Source organism: Rhyacophila brunnea, unplaced genomic scaffold (assembly GCF_057557595.1).
Source record: "Rhyacophila brunnea isolate RB1 unplaced genomic scaffold, BYU_Rbru_1.0 scaffold_13, whole genome shotgun sequence".
NCBI lineage: Eukaryota > Metazoa > Arthropoda > Insecta > Trichoptera > Rhyacophilidae > Rhyacophila > Rhyacophila brunnea.
In genome coordinates, this window is record NW_028232785.1 from 33,246,685 (window position 1) to 33,270,659 (window position 23,975).

General features: G+C 35.6%; 1 protein-coding gene across 2 annotated transcripts in view; it reads left to right on the plus strand.

Annotated features, from left to right (window-relative positions):
* Positions 1–23,975, plus strand: part of LOC147077327 (uncharacterized) — a 233,451-nt gene that overhangs the window by 115,265 nt on the left and 94,211 nt on the right. The window contains exon 4 of one of the 2 annotated variants that reach the window (XM_085940797.1): positions 3,125–3,228. The exons of the other annotated variant lie outside the window; for it this stretch is intronic. Coding sequence (XP_085796923.1) covers positions 3,125–3,228 — 104 coding nt within the window. The remainder of the gene's footprint in view (positions 1–3,124; positions 3,229–23,975) is intronic. 2 annotated transcript variants of the gene reach the window in all.

The following is a 23,975-nucleotide window of genomic DNA, read 5'->3' on the forward strand; positions in this document are numbered from 1 at the left end:
CGACTTAATTGGTGCATATTAAAGTTTTTCAGTCAAAGGTTTTTTGTTTTCTATGATCTAAGACTACAATGACTACAAAAGTTAAGTTCAATAAAAACAAAAACGTATGACTAGCAAAGTTCAATGTAAACTATTTATGGCGGATCTTAACAGCCTATCTCCACCCCTCGCTACAGATGGCTGATACGACTGGCTGGAATATTATGGGGATTTATTGAAATTTTAAACGTCAACCTTCGATATAAATCGGCGAATAGAGAAGCAAATGTTACAATATATAAACTTGAATGTACCCCATGCCCAGGTGTGTAATCTGAATGCGAGCATCCGGGTTGAGGATCTTCATCAGAAAATGTTGGCATTTCGTCTTCGGTGAACTCATGCTTTATGTCAGTCTCAGTGACATTCGTCGCAGCCAACTGAAAAAAACAACGTTTATATAACATGTTGTCAATATGTACATATTATTAATCTAGGTGGAAGTACGCTGTTTAGATCCAATATAAATAGTGCACACTAAGCACATACCTACTTATTTACCTTCATTAAACTAAGAATACAAACTGCAGATGTTGCCGGTTAGTTTTTAAAATTCTATTAAACCCTGCCTAAAGTAAACCATAATACTCGTATATTAATAAGTTATGCTATGTGCGATTCGAGAAAAACAGTGCACAATTTTTCAGTCATATTTATTTTGGTTAAATTAATAATATATTAAATCACAGATGGTGTTGGTTAGTTTTCTATAATCTATTAAGCCCTGTCTAACCAAAATTAATATTGAATGCATTTATGGCATAACTTTAAATATATTATTTATAGAAGAATCTTACGGCTTCGTTTACGCTGGATGCAGCATTATCACACACTAAGGTTGGGTTAGGTTAGATTAGGTAAGGTCAGGTTATGTTTAGTCTAAAAATAAAGTTATGAAAGGCACCATTACCTGTATTTCTCGAAACAAAGTTTAATATCATCGTAATGTACCTACATATTTTGTCAAAAACGCAACATTGTAATATAATCTTATTCTTATCGTTGTTATTCCATATTAATGGTTGTAAAAGACGACGTAGGAAACAGTTACAAAAAACTAACCTCATAATGCGGAAACTTCATAGAATATGCATATAAAAATGTATACTAATTATAATTACTTCAATTAGTAAGTAGGTGACCCTACCTAACATGTCACAAATGTATCGTAACTGTCAAATAGTATAATCGAGTCATTTTTTGAAACAATATTTATGTCATCGTATGTTCCTACGCAGTTTGTAAAAAAAGAAACATATTATTATTACACACCAATCGTTGTTATTTCCGATCTAAAAAAATCAGTTTCAAAAAACTAACCTCGAAATTACAACTTGAAACGTCGGCATTCTCCTGCTTTACTTGAGTGCGAACTTCCGGGCTGATTGGGTGGCTAATCTGCGTATCAAACAAAAGCTTGCCTTCTTCTTCAGACTGTTCTCCATCACATTCTCGCTTTACGTCCATTGTAATGGTAAATATGTCAGGAAGAACGTGACAAACAGGATTCATCCAAGGTACATTAATTTTAGAGAAGTGTTGCCAGAATACGTAATTATTTATTATCAATGGCCGAAATTCTGAAACGTCTATTCCGAGGAAGCGATCAAACAATAAACTGTGTTTTATAGGATTTTAGTTATGTCCTATTCTATTTGAGAATTTTTTTTCCACTCGGGTTTTGCGTTTCGAGATTTTCATGCACTACTAAACTCGTATTCACCAATGTCAAATACACACTAACGTATACCTGCACTGTTATTTTCAACCTTTATATTAAATCTATTAATACAATAAAGTAGGGAAACTTTATTGCCTACCCATTCAGTCAAGGATCAAAAGTAAGTATAACAAATAAGACATGGAGGCATTGCTCATTTTCATTTTTCTCCATTGTTTTGTTTTGACAACGAAACATACAAATACTATTTCATTCATATTAATGAAGTGTGTCAAGTGTAATTGTACCTATTCAGCGCCATCTTTAAATAATTCAAGCCTGAGTATATCTTTTTGCACAAGCAACAAGTGGTCCACTGTTCAGCTGTCAAAATTAGATCCCTGATTGCTTGACATATTGATTCTCTCTTTCTCGTTTCAAATTGAATTAAGTTTAAAAATCTCAAATCACAAATATTAATAAATTAGGTATAAATAATATACATTCCCGTTATTCATTAGATGTCAAAATCAGACTAGTCCTTCACAAAAAAACCGGTGGTAATATCAATTTCCAAAGACTATGTAGCATTGATATAGGTATGCATTACATTTGTAGGCGTATTAATGATAGTGTATTATTTATCACGTAACTATTAAATCAAACTTTCCCTGTGTGAACACGACAGACGCGTCAGTATTTAAGCACTTTATAGAACAATAACAGGTCATCCATAGACAATAACGGCGGAAAAAGTAGGATCAGTCGTTGTGAATTAACGGCTTTCTACTTGACTCGGTAATGACCTATTATAAATATTAGTTTCGACGGAAAATATTTTTCAGTATTGTGGCAACACTTTTCTAACATTAACAAATGGATCCTGTCCGTCACGTAACACGTGGCTTCTGGAATATATACCCTTAACATGGATGTACAGCAAGAATGTGCTGGAGAACACTCCGATATAGAAGGCAAGTCTTTGTCTGACACGCTGACTAGCCATCCAAAAAACCCGGATCCTCGCTTTCATGTAACGCAAGAGAATGCGGACGTTTCAAGTTGCAATTTCGAGGTTAGTTTTTGGAAACTAAATTCCTTTACAATCACTTTAGATTGAGAATAACAATGATTAGTTTAATATTGTAAACTGTGGCTTTTTTACATACTATGTAGGAACATAAGGTGATATTAAACATTGTTTCAAATAATTGCATGTTTATACAAATTGACAGCTATGATACATACGTGTGATATAAGTTAGGTTATCTACTAATCCATGTTAAATATAATTATTATACATCGTTGTATGGACGTTTAGTGAATTGAAACTTTACTGGTTTTACTGTGTTTACAAAATGTAATAATGCTTCTTTCAGTACCTTATAGCGGAACTCTCTAATAAAACTTGTGATAATCAACCAGCTGTCGTCAAGCGCGAGATCATTGAAGATATACCACACCCATTATATGATGATGAATACCCTCAACAGGGTTGTTCATATTCAGATTACAGGCCAATACATCAGGTACGTTCAATTGTACGTAGGTATATGTGCCGTTTTCTTCCCTTGATGCCGTCTTATATTGAAGGTTTGAATTTATAATGCATCTTTGAAACTTCATAAGGAACTATTATAGGTACCTAATATAATTCAGTCAAACATGTTTCATTTATTGATTGCGGAGTAGATTCGAGTTATTGGCGATTGCTAAAACAGATATTTTGAGACAGTATTGAGTAGGTATATAAATCTTTTGTTAAATCACGTAAGTATATTTAAATATGGTGATTTATACATCACAATCATTCGAGCGTAAAGCAATAATTAATGTGATTATTTGTAAATATAATTAATCGCCCGTGAGCCCTTTTTAGGTAGGTAATATAAAACTACTTGCAGCCATAAAATACCCTAAACGGAAGCAATATCTACGTGAAATGGAGTGAGAATAGACCAATTCTATTTTCAAAACTTTTTGTAACAAATTAGTGGGTACTGTTCGGTTATCAACCTAATCTAACTCAAACTAACCCGAACTAACAAATAATCCAGTATATCGGGCATTTTCAAAATGTGTTTTCCGCTGTATTCCTGATAACCGAACAGCAATTAATTACCTAAAATAACTATTAAACGTCAGAGTGACAGTTGGTACTTTAAAAATAAAAAACGATAAATAATTACATAATTTTGTAATATAAGTTAAAATATATAGAAATAAACCAACGGTGCTTCAATAGGCGGCCCATTTTCTTACGTGTCTAAGATAACAAGATAATTAAGAGCTAGTCGAAGAGTCTAGGTTGTCGCAAGTTTTGTTTTGTTACGCGAAAGAAGTATAACTTCTAACGTGCGTACAAAAGTACACACACAATTTTTTTTAAATTGTCTGACATTGAAATTAAATATATTTCGAATTTTACTGATCATTAAGTTATTTTTATTGTTCTCTTTTATTTCTCTATGTTTTATATTATTTTTATTGATTTTTTATTTCTATAATAAAACAATTTTTATATAAAACACTAATTTTAATAAAATTTTATATGAAAAAGGAGCATTTGGTTTTTTTCTATTAAAACCATGAAGCCGCATATGCAAGTTTGTTCGTCAATTCTCGTTCGTCAACTATATGGCCGCAACTGCAAAAATCAACAATATAATTTAAAAAAAATATATTTTTATATTTATGAACTACAGTAGGGTAAAGTACACAAAATTATTCTAACATGGTACAATTTTTTGCAGCCTATTTCAGTTTATTAAATTGTAGTTAATTATTTTACATTCAAACTCAAATTACACAAGATCATGTTATTTGCAGTTACGACCATATAGATCTCAATGTGCGATATGTTTACAAAAGGAAGCATAAAGTACGCAATGTGCTGCAGTTAGCTGGAATGTCTTTCGGTAAGTATACATTCACTTGCCAAATGCAGTCGTACATTGGTGGTCACTGAAAGCAGAGAATGCAGATGTGGCAGGTCTTATCCAGAAATGGATTGACTCTGGCTGATCCCAATGGTGATACCGTTATATAATATTATTAATCATGTTGTTATTTTCAGGAGTGTGAAGACAGCCTGATCAATATAAGGTCGGAGAATGATAATGAGCGTGTCATCATCAAACAAGAATTTGTTGACGATGCAATTCGCCAAATCAATAATGAGAATCCTCAACAAGGCTCCTCTGATCCACAATACAGCCCAGCAGATCAGGTACGTTCATTTACAGGTTCACTAGTAACACAAATTTTAAACTTTTTTTATATTCGAAAGATCGATATCTAAATGGTATTAATATTTTTATGGTCACCGCAGTTGTTCTTAACGAAGAAAATTCTGGTCACCAAATTTAGATGTCACTTATTCGAGCACTGCTAGTCGTATATCGCGAACAATATTGACTTCCAATGGTTTTATCAGCATAAACCAGTGACTCCACGAAATTTTACATGAAATAATCCAGTTATATCAAATCGCACGACCTTGAAGGAGGCTCGAAATCAACTAAAGCAATCGTTTATAATCGGTTTACGAAAGAAAATAAATGACAATCGTGATGTACTAACCTCATCAGGCTGCGGAGGAAGCCGGTCCGCGAACTTCTGATTTTGATCGATTTAAAATGCTTGAGTTCACTGTAGCGAGAGAATGCCTCATCTGATCGAAGCAATTCTGGGATCATTTTGTGTGTAAAGAACCAAGCTAAGTAATACAGTAACAAACAATTTAATTCGTACTAACAAAAATGCCTGTACTAAATAAGAAACAAAAACTTTGTTGAGCTAGTAGTAGTAATTCTGACAGACCGTGAAAATGGAAAACCGTTCAGTTAAGGCGGTGTCACCCCTCTCTCAGGTGTGACCGCCAATGGTTGATAGCAAACCTCGCGTCGAGAGGCAGGATGTTACCAGTACCTCAGAAGTATCCACCAATCGGTGGTCCCTGATATTCAACTAGCTCAGTATCGTGAGAAAGATTCCACCCAGTGAAGAAATGAAGCAGGGGGTGGACACACTCGTTGACGGTGCTCCACTACAGACACTTTATTAATAAAAACTCGCTTTAAAATATTTGTAAAGTATTGTCTATAGCACATCCCTCTACAGAGGTCAAGGTCACAGGATAAAGTTTATAGTATAACAACAGAACAGAACAAAGAAGTACAACTTCCTGATGTGAAGGGTAGATGATTAAGTGGAGGCTGAGGGCCTGTAGGCGTAGAGTGACTTTGCCTTGTCTATCCGTGCATGGTGCAAATAACACGCAATGTCCGTGTGCTTGGCTCAAAATACGGGTAGCATTTTGTTTGTATTGCACTGGCAGATATGTTCTTTTGCCGCGTTGATGATTAATATTGTATTTAACATCTGTAGAAGAAAACTTGAAAATAGAAAAAATGCAGATGGGCCATTTTGCCATTTGAATACCGAAATGCGCTGATCTCGTTATGATTGAGGAAATGCTCATGTTCATTTTCGCTCCATTGTTTTGTTTTGACAACAACCTGACAATACCTAATTATTATTGAAGTGTGTCACCGTGTCAAGTTAGTGTTTGTATCTATTATTAATTGATATTAGTTTCGACGGTAAACACTTTTCAGTATTGTGGCAACACTCTTCTAACATTGACCTGAATGTATCCTGTCTGTCACGTTGTTCCTGCCATATTTACACTTAACATGGATGTAAAGCAAGAATGTGATGGAAAAAAATGACAACATTTCTGGCGAATCACACTCCAGATTTATGACGACATTTACGTTTTATTTTATACTGCTCGCCAATTGATCGTCAATTCAGCCAATCAAATGCTTTAAAAATGTCATCATCCTACTGAAGATTTTACATTGCCCGAAATAGATTAATTACGTTATTGATTTTATTTTCTCGCGCTAATTCAAAATATTACGGACCTACGCAAAATGATTTTATATAGTGCAAAGAAGATTATAGTTATAAATTATCTTTAGTTTACAGCGTTAAGCTAATGATATCGCCTAAGGTGGTCACAAAGAATTGTTTATTTTTCACCTCGATTTCTAGACTTTTTATTTACTTACATTTTTCTTATAAGACCATTTGGTCTACCTGAAAGAAATCATCCATAGTTCACTCTGAGTGGCTGTAAGTCAGGCCTCGAGGTAGGCCGCGTATTCTAACGTGGATTCGACATTCTCGATCGGACCAAAAAAGCTGTGATGTCATAAAATCGTCGCAAAAAATTCTCGCTGAAGGCGCGCATTTTTGTGGTCGTGTCAATAGGCGACCAATTATTGAAGAAAGAGCTCTGGGAGACCCTTTTTGGCTAATTGTAATGATGATACTGTTACATAATATTAACAATGTTGCTATTTTTAGAAGCGTGAAAACGATATGATGAATATTAAGTATGAGTATAATGATGAGGGAGTTATCATCAAAGAGAATTTGTTGAGAATTCAATCCACCATATTGATGATGAATTAACCCAACCTTGCTGCTCTAATCTACAATACAAGCCATTAGACCAGGTATGTTTAATTACAAATGTTTTTTTTAAGTTTGATGATACTTTAAATTGTAAAAAAGATTACAAGTTAAATTTAAATATTTTTTTTTCGAAAATTCGACACCTTAACATTAACATTTGAAAATGATTTCGGGCATGTAGCCTTAGTATTGTCAACTAAGCAAATTCTGGGCGCCCAATTTGGACTACTTTTATTAATGCACTGCCGGTCGTATAGTACGTGAAATGTTGGCTTCTAATACCTTAAATACTGCTGCTTTATCAGCATATACCAGTGACTTCACGAAGCCTCACAGTATGTAATCCAGAGATATCACATTCCACAAGCGTGTATGCCAATTAATTGACAGGTCCATTTCTCAAAATCAAGTGATCGCCAATACTTAATTTAAATAAAACGATGGTTGCGATAGCTGTATGGCACATCTTGTTGAAATTAAATCACTGTTCTTTCGAATAAATCCATAGTTAAATCAAAATAATCATGGTATGACGAGGATTTCCATTGATCTTGACGTGAGCTTTCACCCCATTTTTGAAGAATGGTGCGTCGATGCCACCAGCGTGTAAACCGCATAAAACGGTGCATTTTTGTGGATGTAATGAATACGAAGGAGTCTTCTAGATTGGTCTTATTCAGTGTGGACGATTTTCCTTATTAACAAACCCGTTAACGGCCCACGTGCTCGTCGTAGGTCAAAATTGAGTTTTTATCGTATTTTCAAACCATGATCCTGGACACTCCTTAAACGTTGTAGATAATCTATTTATATAATTTTGAAGCCTTATTATCCTTTATAGTTATTTTAAACATTTGATGACTTCATTAAGTATTTTTGTTACATAAAATAGTATTCTTTTAAACCTCTCGCTCTAATGTTTTAGAATATAGTCATATTTCGGTAAATAACTGTGCGGTGGTGTTAAGATTTTTTGCATTTATTAATTTTTAACCGCATTTATAAAACCATTAGTATAATTTATTTTGAGATAATTTTTGTAAAATATTCACGATAAAAAATTATATTGATAATCTCTGTGATCCCAAATTTGACAAGAATTAGGCATTTTATTACTCAAACAATCGGCAAGATTAACACATTTGAAGATGATTCTAAAGTTATTTATTATAAGCTATGTCTTTGACCATTCAAGTGTCAAAAAAATCTTATGAATAATGATTGCTTTATAATATTTATTGACCTAAGATAAGGTAGTGTTTTTTTGAAATACGCCATTTCTTTTGTCATTCCCCAGTGGTTAAGCTACAACATAGGGCCGTAGCCATAAATTGACAAACTATAATTGAAGTAGGGAGTAAAATGATATTGACGCGCGTGTATTCATAAGATGTTTATCACACTTGAATGGTCAAAGACATAGCTTATAATAAATATCTTTAGAATCATCTGCAAATGTGTTAATCTTGCCGATTTTTTGAATAATAAAATGCCTAATTCTTGTCAAATTTGGGATCACAGAGATTATCAATATAATTATTATTATATAATTAAAATAAAAATTATCTCGTAATAAATTATACTAATGGTTTTATAAATGCGTTTAAAAATTAATAAATGTAAAAAATCTTAACACCACCGCACAGTTATGTACCGAAATATGACTATATTCTAAAATATTAGAGCGAGAGGTTTAAAAGAATATTATTTTATGTAACAAAAATACTTTATGCAGTCATCAAATGTTTAAAATAACTATAATGGATAATAAGCTTCAAAATTATATAAATAGATTATCTACAACGTTTAAGGAGTGTCCAGGATCATGGTCTGAAAATACAATAAAAACTCAATTTTGACCTTCGACGAGCATGTCCCCCCTTGAAAAAATGAGCCTCATCGCTTAACGCAATTTCGCTAGTGTAAATCGACAATAGCTTTTTTGAGTAAATTTGAATAACTAATTAGAGTTGTTCAAGCGTGGTTCTTTTCATGAAGATTTGCCAGACTGTATATACTGATCATTAGGTATGTTTACATACTGTTGCTTAAAGTTTAGAAGAGATCTTCATTTAGCTACATATTTTTTCCGACTTACACGTGGCGTAAATGAAAACTGCCATTCTTCGTGGGATTCATTTGTGTCTGATAATTATCTTGAGAATCGTGGGCATCCATTTTTTGTTCACCAAAGGTGCACAACTAACCTGCCATTGGTAATGGCAATTGGGATGGCAATAAGATTGTAGAACCAAATCACATCAGCTATTGACATATTTCACCTGCATCAGGATGAGTATATGTAGGCATTGTTTTATAAATTCTTAAAATAGGGTATGCTTAACTCATTCGGTGACTTCCTTATTATTTCAATTTTTAATGTCTACTAATTGTACTGTTTTAATGGCCATCTTTTTTTTTTAAAAATATATATGTAATACTCTTTTATTATTATTTATTTTCTTCTAAATGACATGTTGTAAACGTCTTGTAATAATAATTTGTAATTTTCACCATATTAAAAAAAAGAAAAGATTTTGATTATAATTGTCAACGAGTGAGCGCAGTGTAACGTATCGTTTTGACACAAAAACACTTTACAAACGACATAGTATCAGTGCTATATTAGGGGACATTGGAAAATAAGTATATTTTATTGATATTTTTCACATAGTATTGCTTTGAATATATTAATATTCCAATTCTTTTTGTAGATTTCTACCCAGAAATATTTTGCAGTACGTAAGAGTAAACCATTGGATATCGTTAAAAAAGATACGGTTGATAATGACCCAAGTAACAACAAAATTGCACATGCAATCAATAAAGACATTAAAATGATGTTGCAGCATTCGGAAATAACCATCGACGAACAGAACATCAAACATGAATTTAATAAATTAAACTTGCCAAAGGAGGTTCGACTTATGTTGAGAACAGTTACATATTTCCCACGTAACTTTATTTGTAATAATTGTTGTGGAGTGTTTGAAACTGTAAAACATCTAAATCATCACTACGTTTCATGCATGAAGTCTCAGAATCTTAAGTCATACATGACACATACTGGTGAAAAGAGACATCAATGCGATGTGTGTTTTAAAAAATTTCTGCAAATTAGTAATTTAAAGACACATCAAAAGATACATACGGGTGAAAAACCACATCAGTGCGATGTGTGTTTTAAAAAATTTCTACAAAATGGTGGTTTAAAAAAACATAAAATGACACATACTGGTGAAAAACCACATCAATGCGATGTGTGTTACAAAAAATTCATCGCAAATAGTGACCTCAAAAGACATAAAACGACACACACCGGTGAAAAACCACATCAATGCGATCTGTGCTTTAAAAATTTCAGCGTAAATAATGAACTAAAAAAACATAAAATGACACATACAGGTGAAAAACCACATCAATGCGATGTGTGTTTTAAAAATTTTCTGCATATTGGTAATTTAAAAACACATCAATTTACACATACTGGTAAAAAACCTCATCAATGCGATGTGTGTTTTAAAAAATTCATCGGAAGTGGTGATCTCAAAAGACATAAAATGACACACACGGGTGAAAAACCACATCAGTGCGATGTGTGTTTTAAAAAGTTCACCGCAAATAGTTCACTCAAAATACATAAAATGACACATACTGGTGAAAAACGATATCAATGCGATGTGTGTTTTAATTTTTTTTTGCTAATTGGTAATTTAAAAACGCATCAATTGACACATACTGGTGAAAAACCTCATTAGTGCGATGTGTGTTTTAAAAAGTTCATCACAAGTAGTGAACTTAAAAGACAAAATTACACATACGGGTGAAAAACCACATCAGTGCGATGTGTGTTTTAAAAAGTTCATCGGAAGTAGTGATCTTAAAAGACATAAGATGACACATACAGGTGAAAAACCACATCAATGCGATGTGTTTTAAAATTTTTCTGCAAATTAGTAATTTAAAAAAACATCAATTGACACATACTGGTAAAAAACCACATCAATGCGATGTGAGTTTTAAAAAATTCATCACTCATAGTGAACTCAAAACACATAAAATGACACTTACTGGTGAAAAACCTTATAAATGCAATGTATGTTCATTTAGATGCTCGCAACTTGTAATCTTATAAAACACGAAATGAGAGATGTTGGTGAATAACCTTTTTAAAACAATATTATTCATATTATGCAGGTGATACTTTTCGCATTCCTGAATAGTATCTTCAAGTGACTTACTGACACGACCACAAAATGCGTGCCTTCAGTCTGCATTTCTTGCGACGTCACAACTATTTCAGTCCGATCGTGAATGTCGATTTCGTGTTGAATTGTGCGGCCTACCTCGAGACGAAGCTAAAGGAAACATGTGATAAGTCCCGTATTTCAGTCTAAGCGACTTACAGCCACTCAGAGTAAACCATGGATGATTTCTTTCTGGCAGACCAAATGGTCTCATAAAAAAAATTTGAGTAATTGAATGATCTAGAATTAAGGTTAAAAATAAATAATAACATGTAAACGACTTGTGTGATATCATAAGCTAAATGCTGTTAACAAAAGTTAACTAATTCATTTTTGTATTATATAAAATCAAATTTGCTTACGTGAAAGAATTTGAAATTTCGCTCGCGATATATTTAACGCAGAGCGCCGTAAAATATATTGAATAATTAAAATATGATATCAAAGAACGTCGTAATAATAATCTTATGATTAGATATTGTAAGTATCGGATGCGCACACCAAATGTCAATGATAAATTAATATAATTAATTGTAATAAAGTACGTACGAATTTAGTACGTACTTATGTAAAAAGTTGATAAGAAAATTACGAAATGTAAAAATCTAATAATGTAAGTTTGGAGGCACTATTATTCTGTTAATTTACAAATACAAATTATTTCTTAAGTCTGTTAACTATGCCCTACAGATCATTGTGCCCCATAAATGTATTTGTATAAATCTAAATCGTACCTCCTTGAAGGAGTGAAAACGATGCGAAAGGTACGGACTATAAAAGAAAACACGAGATTTAATTTTGAGTCATTCTCATTATCGTAATATGCCGGTACGGTCGATTCCGATATACATGCTGATATTACGCACCGTTTTAAACCGACGATCTTTCATTTTTTATTATTGTAATCCTGATAATTGAATCAGAAAATATTTATCTAATCTACGTCACCAAAAGTTGTACCAGAAGGGCTTTTGAAATGATTATGAAACTTGTCTCACCTGTGGATACCAATACGTTGAATACCAATATACGCGTTGTTTTGAAAACTCGATCGGAGTTTTTCTCGCGGGATACGTATGGTCCGTCATAACGGCTACGTCATCGCAATCTGCGACGTTGATGTATAAACACGGTGACGGGGATTATTTGTACGTAAGCGAATACGTCACTAATTACTTAGTAACAAGTACCCGCGAATATATATATAAAAGGTTCATGATTTCCCAAACTTTATAGTCGGTTTTATATCAGTGTGAAGCCATACCAATAAAATTAAAATATAAATAAAAATAAATATAGATAGTTTTATACTATAAATTAATTAATTAAAATAAGTTTATATAATAAATATGGTAATTATTTAGAAATAAAATATAGTGTTAAGTTGTTTAATAAACATTAATTATAATAAATTTATTCATGGAAAATTAATCCAATAAATATTAATACTTTCGACCGAAGGTACTTGATGGAATTTGAATTTAAATTTTAATGGATTCAAGCTCTGTACTATTCCATTTAAGTCGTTTTTTGCGACCCGGGTTTCGCCTTTCGGCATCTTCAGGCGTCGTGTACACTCACCAAAGGCAAATACACACTGACAACGAACACCCTTAACTCTACCTTATGTAGTAAATCAATACAATAAAGTAGGTAAAAACTCCATTACCTACTAATACTGGGGGCGGAGATGAACTCACAAGTCTTCGGGGTAGATGTCCCGATCCGGTATCAATTCTGGGTGCAGAGTATGTGACGTCCCTACACAAAATGCCGCCCCATTTTTTTATCATCCTTTCATTACTCCAATATCTAAGAAATGTGTTGTATGAAGCATGGCCCCCTCATCCTGAAGCGGAACCCATGTTAGGATTTTTGCCCCCCCCCTACCTATCGCTAAGGATAAAAGCAGTGTGACGCTCTACAGTAATGTTTTCCAAATGGTGTACGCGTTAAAATTTATGTGTATATTTAGTGTTTTTTTGTATATTTTAATACATACACTTGAATTGTGGAGTTTTTGAGTATCGCTACACAATTATAAATTGTATTGTGTAACCATATAATTTTAAATAATATCATTATTGAAGGAAAATAGCGCCGCAGGCGAATTTTTTGCTATTAGAGCAAATTTGTTATAAGTGTTTATCTCACTTATCGAGCCCGAGCCCCAGGTTAGAGCCCTGTCAGCCCCCCCCCTTCTGGGGGCCATGGTTTGGATACATTACTAATAAAATATACACCTACCACTAAGCTGAAACATACAAAATTAAATTTAGATATCAATAAATAAATAAGCGAATAAATATAATATTAGTTAGACACTTACCCAAATCACCAGAGTCTGAGATGCCATTTGGTTAATACCTATGTCTGACACATTTGGTTTGTATCATTTAGTAATACCTACGCAGATGTATTATTTTCACACCATTTTTTCTATGCTATTATTGTACCCTACAACATGTAAACAAAATAATTTTCCTCAATATTTTTTTAATATAAACCTAAATTTAATCATAAATACACTATTAATTAATGGTCGCAACATTCAACCGTTGATGATTGAAATAAACTACAAATCCACACTATTATCAGCAAAAAGTATGTTTACAAAAAAAACGACTTAAAAGAAGGTATTGCACAGTATTGTATTCACAGCACGATAAATATGGTACATTTTTATTACAATTAGATGGTACTTAACGTAAATACCTATTATTTGCACGAATACTAATTGATTATGTCAAATGTCAATAAGGATTAATAATCATTATGAATAGGTATTTATTTGCAATAGGTACATCCGGCAACTTTTAAATCTCGTGAATGACTGGCAAAAATATTTGGATAAATTAAAAAATACGGTATGTACCTACCTACCTATAAATCTCTACCATAAATTCTCCTTGTTTTGTTACCAACGTTGATATAATATATAATATTATTTTCTTTTAATAACTATGGCGTGACATAATTATTGGTTTTTGCGCAGTATACCTACCACTGTTATGAAAGGAACTCTTTAATCTGATTAAATGACATTATATTATTATGACTGATTTATTATTCGTTTGTGATGTTTTACATTTATAAAAATATTCATAATGTGTATAGGCGCCAAGTTTATTAGCATTTGTATACGAAACCGAGCAGTCAAAAATAAAATAAAAAAATCTCTAGCTGAGCGTGGTGACATCATTCTAAAATCGCTGCGAGTACCGACTGGATAATAATAAAAAAAAGCATCCGGAACAAAACATCTCCAAAGCTCTGGTTATAATATAACTAAGTTTAGGTAGCTATTTCTATATAATACCAAATGATTCTCCTCGATTTGCCGCCCTTCGAGTATCTGCCGCCCCCAAGCGACGCTCAATCTGCCTACCCCCACGGGACGTCACTGGGCTGCAGAGTATGTGTGACGTCGGGACAAACAGGATAAATTATAACACAGATTCTAGATTTAAAATCCTGCGCAGGACAGCAATTTATTTAAGTTAAAACATGGGCAAACATCGATAATTTTACAATATAGGCTACAACAAGGGTCTTACATTAATATTCCAAAAATGGTCCCTGACAAAAATGGTCAGGGGCTCAATTGAGGGTATGGCAGACCTCAGGGAAGAATGGCGGAGCAGTAATTATTGTATTTTTTTATATTTGTATTTATTATTAAAGAAAAAAAAGTGACTGTATGGTGCGCCGAGTACAGACGTGTTTCGTTTCGCCCCGCAATTTACTGCCGCCAACTTATCGCTTTTCGCTTATTTTGCTCCTGACCCTGCTTTTCTACCGTTTTCGATCCCGTTTTCTCACAATTATCTCTGCCTGCCCCTGGACTACGATTTTTTAAAGTTTCACGTGTTTTCCTCGGGAAATTGTCTGGGAATTTGTGACTTGTGTACAAGCAAATATTCTTCATCTGATTCTAAGTGCGAATTGAACACCTTGAAACGCTCCAAACTCGCACAGTGAATAAACAACCATCTGCTCCACGTAATAACAGTTTTTTCAAGTGCATATGTGATAATCTCAGTGACTTTTCACCGATTTTCAACGTAACTCATCTCCAAAAATATAAACTTTGAATTTTGAACCCGATAATTTAGTGCATTAAAATCACACCAAACAGCATCATCAAGCTAATCGCAAGTGACCTCCAATCCAGAGCAAGACACGCAAGTGATCACCAAGATAATCACCTACGAATGAGTTACAAGCCATTCATACAGACGTAAACAAAACTATCAAGCTCCCTCCACCATCCCAAAGTCCACGCCCACTTTTTCACTTTTTTACGTCAGTAGCATTTTGGCGGCCGTCCAAAACGGGCGGTCATTTTGCTCTTCCCACACCCATTATTTTTTTCCAAATTGACTTGTAAAATTTCTAACATTTTCTTATTTACCTACATCAAGCCCATTTTCGACTTAGCATTTTTTTTTTTATTTTACATTTCTTATATTTACCTACTTCCAGTCCAATCTGGACTTAGAATATTTCCAACTTTTGTCACTATAAAATACCCACGGCACTCATTTCATTTCTAATGCACGTGACATTGAAGTTAAATTCCCTCCACCAAAACCCGCCCCGTACCACCCTCGGTCTTAATCGAGAGTATCACGGGACCCATCAATTGGTGATGTGAAGCATCTAAAAATTGGCCTGGGAGTGTCCTGGGAGAAGATGCCCAAGACTTAGGTTGCTACGCTCAAAGTGAGCTCTGACTGAGTTTACTGAGTTTACTCTAATGCAAAGTGCCAGGGAGAGAAAAAGCACATGGAATTTACTTTAAAGAAAAAGAAGCTACTATTTTAATATAACAAAGAACGAAGCTAATCATACAGGCAGCAAAATTTATGTGAAGAGATCTTCACGCCCGTAGTAAGACGCCGCAAATTTTTTGAATGCAAGATAGTTGGCCTTAGTAGCAACCAGGTCGGACGGGCCGATGGGTCCAACAGCTGGTTGGACCGACCTGAGCATTTCCTCCCGTTCGGAGCACATACTCAGACACTCCCATAGGATGTGATTGGCATCCTGTACCTCCCATCCGCATGGACATGTCGGATGGCTTACAAGTCCAAGCTCAAAGAGCCTGCCAGCGAAACCACCATGACCAGTCACAAATTGACTGGTGTAATGGTCTGGAGTCAAATACTTGGTTATCTCCATTCGCCACTGAATGTCTGGAAAAAAGCTGTATGTGTGCCGGCCCTTGGTGGATTCGTCCCACTTTCGCTGCCAGGTCTTAATGGCCGCATCTAGCGACATGAGTCTAATTTTGCGCTTCAGTAGTGCTAATCCCTCGCCGGCTCGTCGAGGGGGGGGGACGAGATAAAAATCACCAACGTCGGCCTCCTCACCTTTGAGGAGCAACACTGAAGCGCCGCTGACCTGAATGTGCAGGTCAAGTGGGAGAATACCGGCCAGGACCGGGAGCGCGTCGGTTGATGTCGTACGGTAGGCCTTGGTAATGGACAGGAGCGCGCTGCGCTGTCCTCTTAAAAGAGAGATTCTAAGTTTGACACTCTTGGGAATGCGCGGGCACCAGGCACTGGCGCCATAAGCCGCTATTCCCATAAAAATGGCGCCGTAGGCGATCTTGAGCGCCCTTACTTTTAAGCCCCATCCTTCACCAGCCATGCGGCCGATCCTCTGGAAGGCCGCCCCAGCCTTGTGGACTTGGGTTTCGGCATGGTGTAGGAAATTTAACATTGTGTCCATTTTGACGCCTAGATAGGTGACGATCTTCGACACTTTCACTCTCGTGTCACCGAATCGGACTGTGGGTAGTCTCGAACAGCTAAGTCGTCTCGGTCCTTTAAGGACAATGGCTTCTGTCTTGGAGTCAAGAAGAGCCGAGAAGGAGGTAGCTTTACTGAGTTTCGAGAAAAAACTTCAACCTGCTTCCGGCCAAATAGATTCTGGCTTCCTGGAAAGTAGTTAAATACCTTCTATCTATAGAGTGTACACTGGAGACCTACGAAATGTTGGTATGACTTGGAATTATGCTAAGAGACTTCAGAGCGACATGTATTCTTGAAGGCGCAGTGTCGTGTCTAGCAAGGGAAAACAATTTATAAATAATGAATTATGTCAATTACATATTGGAATTTCTTTTCATGTGTTTACTGTCAATAAATGGTGGAACTGCATTGTATTATTAATTTAATAAATCGCAAAATTATAAAAACTTATTCTACTTTTACTTTTTAATAAATCTGGACCGGTTTCTTCCGCTTCTGAGGGACATTATTAACTTTAGAATTGTCTTTCTGAGGCGGAAGTTGATGACGCACTAAAAATTTTGCGTTTAATTAAATTAACCAATAATATATATAGGAATATTATATAATTAATTTTTAGGTACATTATTTGGAGAAACACTGACCCACCTTATTAGGTTCACGGGCTGCTTGAAGGGTGGTTATAATATGAATTATTGTAACACACAAGGGATACACTGATTTATGATGTTAAAACCAGCTTGGCTTTCTGTTGGCATGGTATATCCGCCGCGTGGGCAGCGGATCCTTGCGTGGTACCACCGCTTTCGCAGTTTTTTTTTCATACTAATTGGAATATATCTCTAATTATTATCTTGTGAAGGAAAGAAGGGAGATGCGTAGGAAGTCTGAAGAGTATAGCTAAATTCCCGAATATTCTCAGGCTTTTTGGGTTTTAAAAATTTACCGTTGCTTGGGATCGAAGCGAGCTTCGCTCGGCCGAGGTTTAGGGTTAGACAATAGCATTGGGCGCAGGCAGGTACTTGAAGGTCGCCTTTCGCAGAAATCGTTTGCGAAATGTTATTTTTATTATATTTATCAGGGATTGCAAACTTTTATCAGGGGTATATTTGTTATTGATCTAAGGTATGTGATATGAAATTGCTGTCGTTTTTATAGAGAAGGGTTTTACCTAATCACAGTAGGTACTTATTTTAAATGCCAACATTGCAAAAATCAGATGCTACATTCATCATAATAATAAGTATAATATATTGTTTTTTACTGCGAACAGGAAACATATTCAAATACACTGACAGAAACGCTGTGGCCATGTTTACTCTTTTTTAAGAAGAAACAATGCGTGGCATGTATTAAAACGCGCAAATAACCTACGACGTGAATTGTCCACATTTCATTTTATATTATAATATGACCGAATGATTCCATGCGTTGAGTTTCAAACAATAATTGGTACTGCGCCTTCATTGGTATGAGTCAAACACTGTACAATTAGATATTATAAACCTAATTTACTTAATATTAAGCAATGCCCAGAGACCGGTACTTCGAACTGCGGAATCACTTGCATTTTGCAGATAATACTGCTGACCGCACGGGCTGCACAAATAAGCTTTGGAAGATTAGTCCCTTTTTGAGTGAGGTACTAAAAAAATGCCATACTTTGCCCAGACCTGCTCATAACTCCATCGACGGGCAAATGATGCCATTCACTGGCCGCTGTGAACACAGACAATTTGTGCCTAACAAGCCAAATCATGTAGGTCTTAAAAATTTTGTTCTCGCGGCCAGAGATGGATTAGTGTTAGATTTTCACATATAATGTAGAGACGGGAAAGGTATCGGATGGAGATATAAAGCAGTTCGGCCTGGGCGCACGTGTGGTCAAGTTACTCTGCCGGACTCTCGCCAATGACTCTTCCTGCATTGTCTATTGACACGAGCAGAAACGCCGACCTTCAGTTAGTGTTTGTGGCAGAGTATGGTTTAACGACATAACTATACAAATCTAGCCTTGTAGTCAATTCTACTTCTCAATAGCCTTGCGACAACCTCACGACACGGTTCAGACAGGATATATAAGTCCCATGGTTCTAAACTATGGAAGAATCAAGAATGAAATGGTCAAAAAGACCATGAACAGGTAACCACTAGCGTAATCGTTTAGTATTAGGAAGTAAAATGTATGTTGTTAACCTTTTCTTTGTAAATGTAATAAAATTTTACGTAAAAAATTTTCGCCTCCGAAAATCAAGAGTGCTCCAGTGTAATTGGAACGCTGTGACCACAGACCTCGAAATGTCACGTCGTGAAATATCAGCGCGATGTATTTTTTAATATAAATTTCCGGGAAATCTCCATTAAACTTAGGAAATAAGTTATGGGAGAGATTGTTTACGTAAAATTTAGCAAGTACATGCTTCAATAACTTTTATAGCAATAATGGAAGTGTATGAAAATTGGAAAAGAAAATTGAATATTTATAAATTTATATACTGTATAATTGTGAATAAAGAATTTTAATACTAATTTTATCAATACAAGATAGAAGCTAACTACCGTTATAAAAATACTGTAAACGCGTACCTATATTTATAGACGCGTAATTATAATTATAGATTTTGTTAATGCTATAACTTACTGACTATAATGAATATTGTAAAAGTAACAATTGGAAAAACTTAAGATTCTGGTATAGATGGGTTTCTACCCATAAACAATAATAAATCTTAATCGCATCTTGGGTAAATAAAAGAATTAAATACTGCAACTAAAAATACAAATTGACGTGTGACCTTGAACTTTAACTGAATTCTGTTCGACTAGAATTTACGGCCCAGCTGTGCTGGCTCGCGAGGTAAAAATAGATTCAAGGTTACATCCATATTACTATATAAAAGTCACTATGCAAGATTAAATAAGTTAGTAACTGCTCGTGTATAACATCTTGTTAGGATTAAGCAATTATATATTTAAGTTGAAATGTTAAGTATATTATTATAGTATTTTCTCGTAATAATATTCGTCCGAAAAGTAAATATCGAATGAGAAAGTTTCTGCGGCTCCAAACAGTTTTATTAAAACTTAGTAAAATTCTATTGGCCTAAAAAGGCCAAGAGTGGTGGAAAGGACGAGTACATGGGTGTCAACCTTTCATTTTGACATTTTAAATTTAAAGACTGCCATTCCCTTATTTAGTACCCGAATACTTATTCCGATACCTCGTTGGAAAGCTAGAAACTTTCCCCTTCGTTTGAACACGAAAAATCATATAAAATCAACTATTTTGCTTACGTCATCCTAACTGCGCATTTAAGGGACATGTTCTAGAGGGTGCTTGAAACACCCCTATTGAGTCTTAATTTTGCGGAAATAAAGTAGAGTAAATTTAACCCGACCAAAGTAGAAGATATCTCTATTAGAAAGTTGCCAGGAACGGGAGATATACGTAAATTTATCCCGTGAGAGAAAGATATACATCTGCTATCCCTTACGGACTGTTTCCTGTTAAACCTCTATCCGAAGGGTATAAAAGGCGACCACTTTTCCCGTAAAATCATTAGTTTCAACACTCTTCACCGGCGATCTTCAACAAGCAGCAGTCCTCACTGCCAAGTTGTGAGACACGGTTCTCAGTACATTCGCGATTCATACGTACCAGTAAGTCCCCCTTCGGCGGGCAAAACGTGGCGCGAATAACACGTATCTGTCGGTAGTGACGTCGGCCGCTAAAACGTAGCACGAACACCACGTATCTGTCGATAGTGACGCGCTCGCGGAGTAATTTTATTTTTCATTACTCATCATACGAGGTGACGTAATCGGGATAAATTACGTGATCGGATTTGTTTTATAAAAACAAATTAATAAACTCAGTCTGTAATAATAAATTTTACAAATCTTTTCGGGATTACAAAATAAATTTTTGAAACTTTATTAAGTAAACATAATTATAAAACAAGTTTTGGTAAATAAATTTGTAAACATAAAAAACAAATTTTAGTAAATAAATTTGTAAACATTAAGCAAACCTTTTGTAAACAAGTTTGTAAACACAAATAAATATTTGTAAACATACTGTGAACATAAATAAACTTTATAAACAACAATAAAATAAATTCTATTCTTTTATAAACCTAATACTGTGTGACCAAAGAGTAAATTATATTTTCTTTCTTATGGGAAAATATTTCATGAATTAAAAATATCCAATGAATATCTGCGTATACATTCTCTGAATTAGGTGTGACTTTTTGGGAATTCGTGAAAGATTTCACAGAGATCCTATAGTGAACAAATAAATAGTTTACTGATACTTTAATGAGATTTAATTACGGGAACAATGACAGTTAACCTTATTGTGTGACCGTGAACTCTGGTACCTGGATAAATTCGGCACCACACCAGCTGAGAGTTTTATTCGGGAATTCAAAAGTTGTGATACTACAAAGGAGATCCACCTCTCCTAATTCATCACTAGTCTCCTCAGTGACGGCCCGGTAGCATTATTGAGCTAGCCGTGAGCCGGGTCATGTCATTATGGCGCCCAAATGCGTGCGGCATCTTCAGGTTGCGAAAACCTGAACGATCCTACAACTAAGATCTACTAAAAGATTTTAAAAAACAATATATTGTGAAGTGTATCAATCAATTGGTTACCTGAGAGGTTTTAAGAACCTTATATCGGAGCTACAAGAGCGATCTACCTCAACTTTATAAATGTGAGTACAATGAAATAAAGTGTAACTCGCATTAACGAGGAACCAGTGATGAATACTTTTGAAAAATATAATTTGGAGAAGAATATATACGTAAAGGCAACTATATATAGAATACTTTTCTTGATATACTTGGAAAAGGAAAGAATAACCAAAATAAATACTTTTGGTAATTTATTAGAGTCAGATACCGACATTAAGCAAAAGTATGTCGATGAGACTATCCAAAGGATCTCTCTGACCCTTTTAAACCATAAAGAAAGTATAAAAATAAATTGTGTTACTCACCGTAACAGAAATAAAAGAATTAAGAATAAAATGCACATTAAAAATTTCGTGTGAATTTTTAAGCTTTTTTCTAAATTAAAGTTGAGTACAATACAAGTATAGGTACAAGAACCCAGACAAAGAAAAAAAAAATTGAAAAAAATAAATTTATACTACTTTGTATATTAAAATCTTGATAATTATCATAATTATCGTGACGTCATGGGTATAGGTACATGAAGGCCTGTACCTATTACAATATAAGATTTTAAACGGAGAAGATTGGACGCTTGTAACAGGAATTGCACGCCTTCAGGGTTATCAGCGACAAGCAGCGCATGCCCTCCAAAAACTTTAAACGTCGATTGCGGACGAACGGGTAGTCGTAGGAAGCTGAAAATTGGCGCAATCGATAGCTGAATTTTTATATGAATTTACGGTCGAAGGTCCGCTTCTTCCAACTTCAGGGGACGGAGGAATTCGAAGAAATTATGCCGAACCCTGTTCCGGGTCCGAGTGTAGAAGAAGACTTTATATTGGAAGAAGGCTTGCAAAACGCGCAAGTATTCCCCGAAGAGGATTCATTTTTGCAAGTAAGCACGTCGGCTCCCAAACAAAAAATGGCACCACCAGAACCAGCCGTATGTACCCCGTGCCATGTTAAGCCGGAACTCCATTCCACCTATGAGGGTAGCCCAAAGCAGAGCGTTGAGCTTTTTCTCCGACGCTGCAAAGAATATTGCGAAGCTGTGAAGTCCCCAGCTGAGAATTGGACAGAGTTGGCTATACGTCAGCTCAGAGGAGAGGCCAAGACTTGGGCCAAGAATATTGACACATCGGACAGTTGGCGGTCGTTTAGTAACGACCTGAAAGAGCACTTCGAATCGCCTTCAAGACGTCGTGCTCAACGAACGGAGCTCGAACATAAAGAGCAAGGACCTCAAGAGGGAGCTTATGGTTTCCTCCTGAAGAAGATGGAATTAGCCGAGGTACTCCTTCCGGAGATGAAGTCGGAAACCCTGGCTTCAACCTTTTATGACCTACTCACCGTGAGCGATCAGATAAGGGTTAATCAAGAGAAATGGAAGACGATGGACGAGCTGCTTGAAGTAGCTCATACACTTCGTCCATTAAAGTCAGCGCTGGCATCCGTGCCACCTACAACAAATGCCACCAAGGCGAACAATGAAAGGAGACCCGTACCACAAAATACTTGGCGCGAGAAGCCGCGTTCGGTACAAGAGACTAACGCGAAATCTGATAAGACCACGGAGGCTGTTGATAAAAGGCCTCCACGGCAATCGGACCAGCAAAACGATTTGGAAAGACCTGCGTACCGCCCACGTCCTCGCATTGAAGAGCGAGGCGGTGCCAGACAAAGGCGCTGTCAACATTGTCCTGGCTTCCATGAAAATAAGGATTGCCCAGACAGGCAAGCAGCTCAGCAGACCAGAAAGGAGCCATGAAGACGGCTCGCGGACCGGGTTGATCGTCGATGGCTCCAAGACGACGAACACTGGCGGACCGCCGAAGAGAAGACTCAAGAAGGTGACACGAACGTTCCTCGAACGCCGTTCAGCCGAGTTCTAGCTAGTGACATAGACGCTCTTCTGGCGAATAGGGTTAACTGTGAAAGTGAACTGAAGGACACCCTTCCGGTGAAATCATTTAACCCTAAGGTTCACTGTGAGGTCGAAGCTGGCCCCAGTAACCAAGTTAATCTTTGTACAGGTCCTCTTGTAAAGGATAATAGCGTAAGACCGGAGAAATATCGCAAACGCGATATTAAGAATTCTGC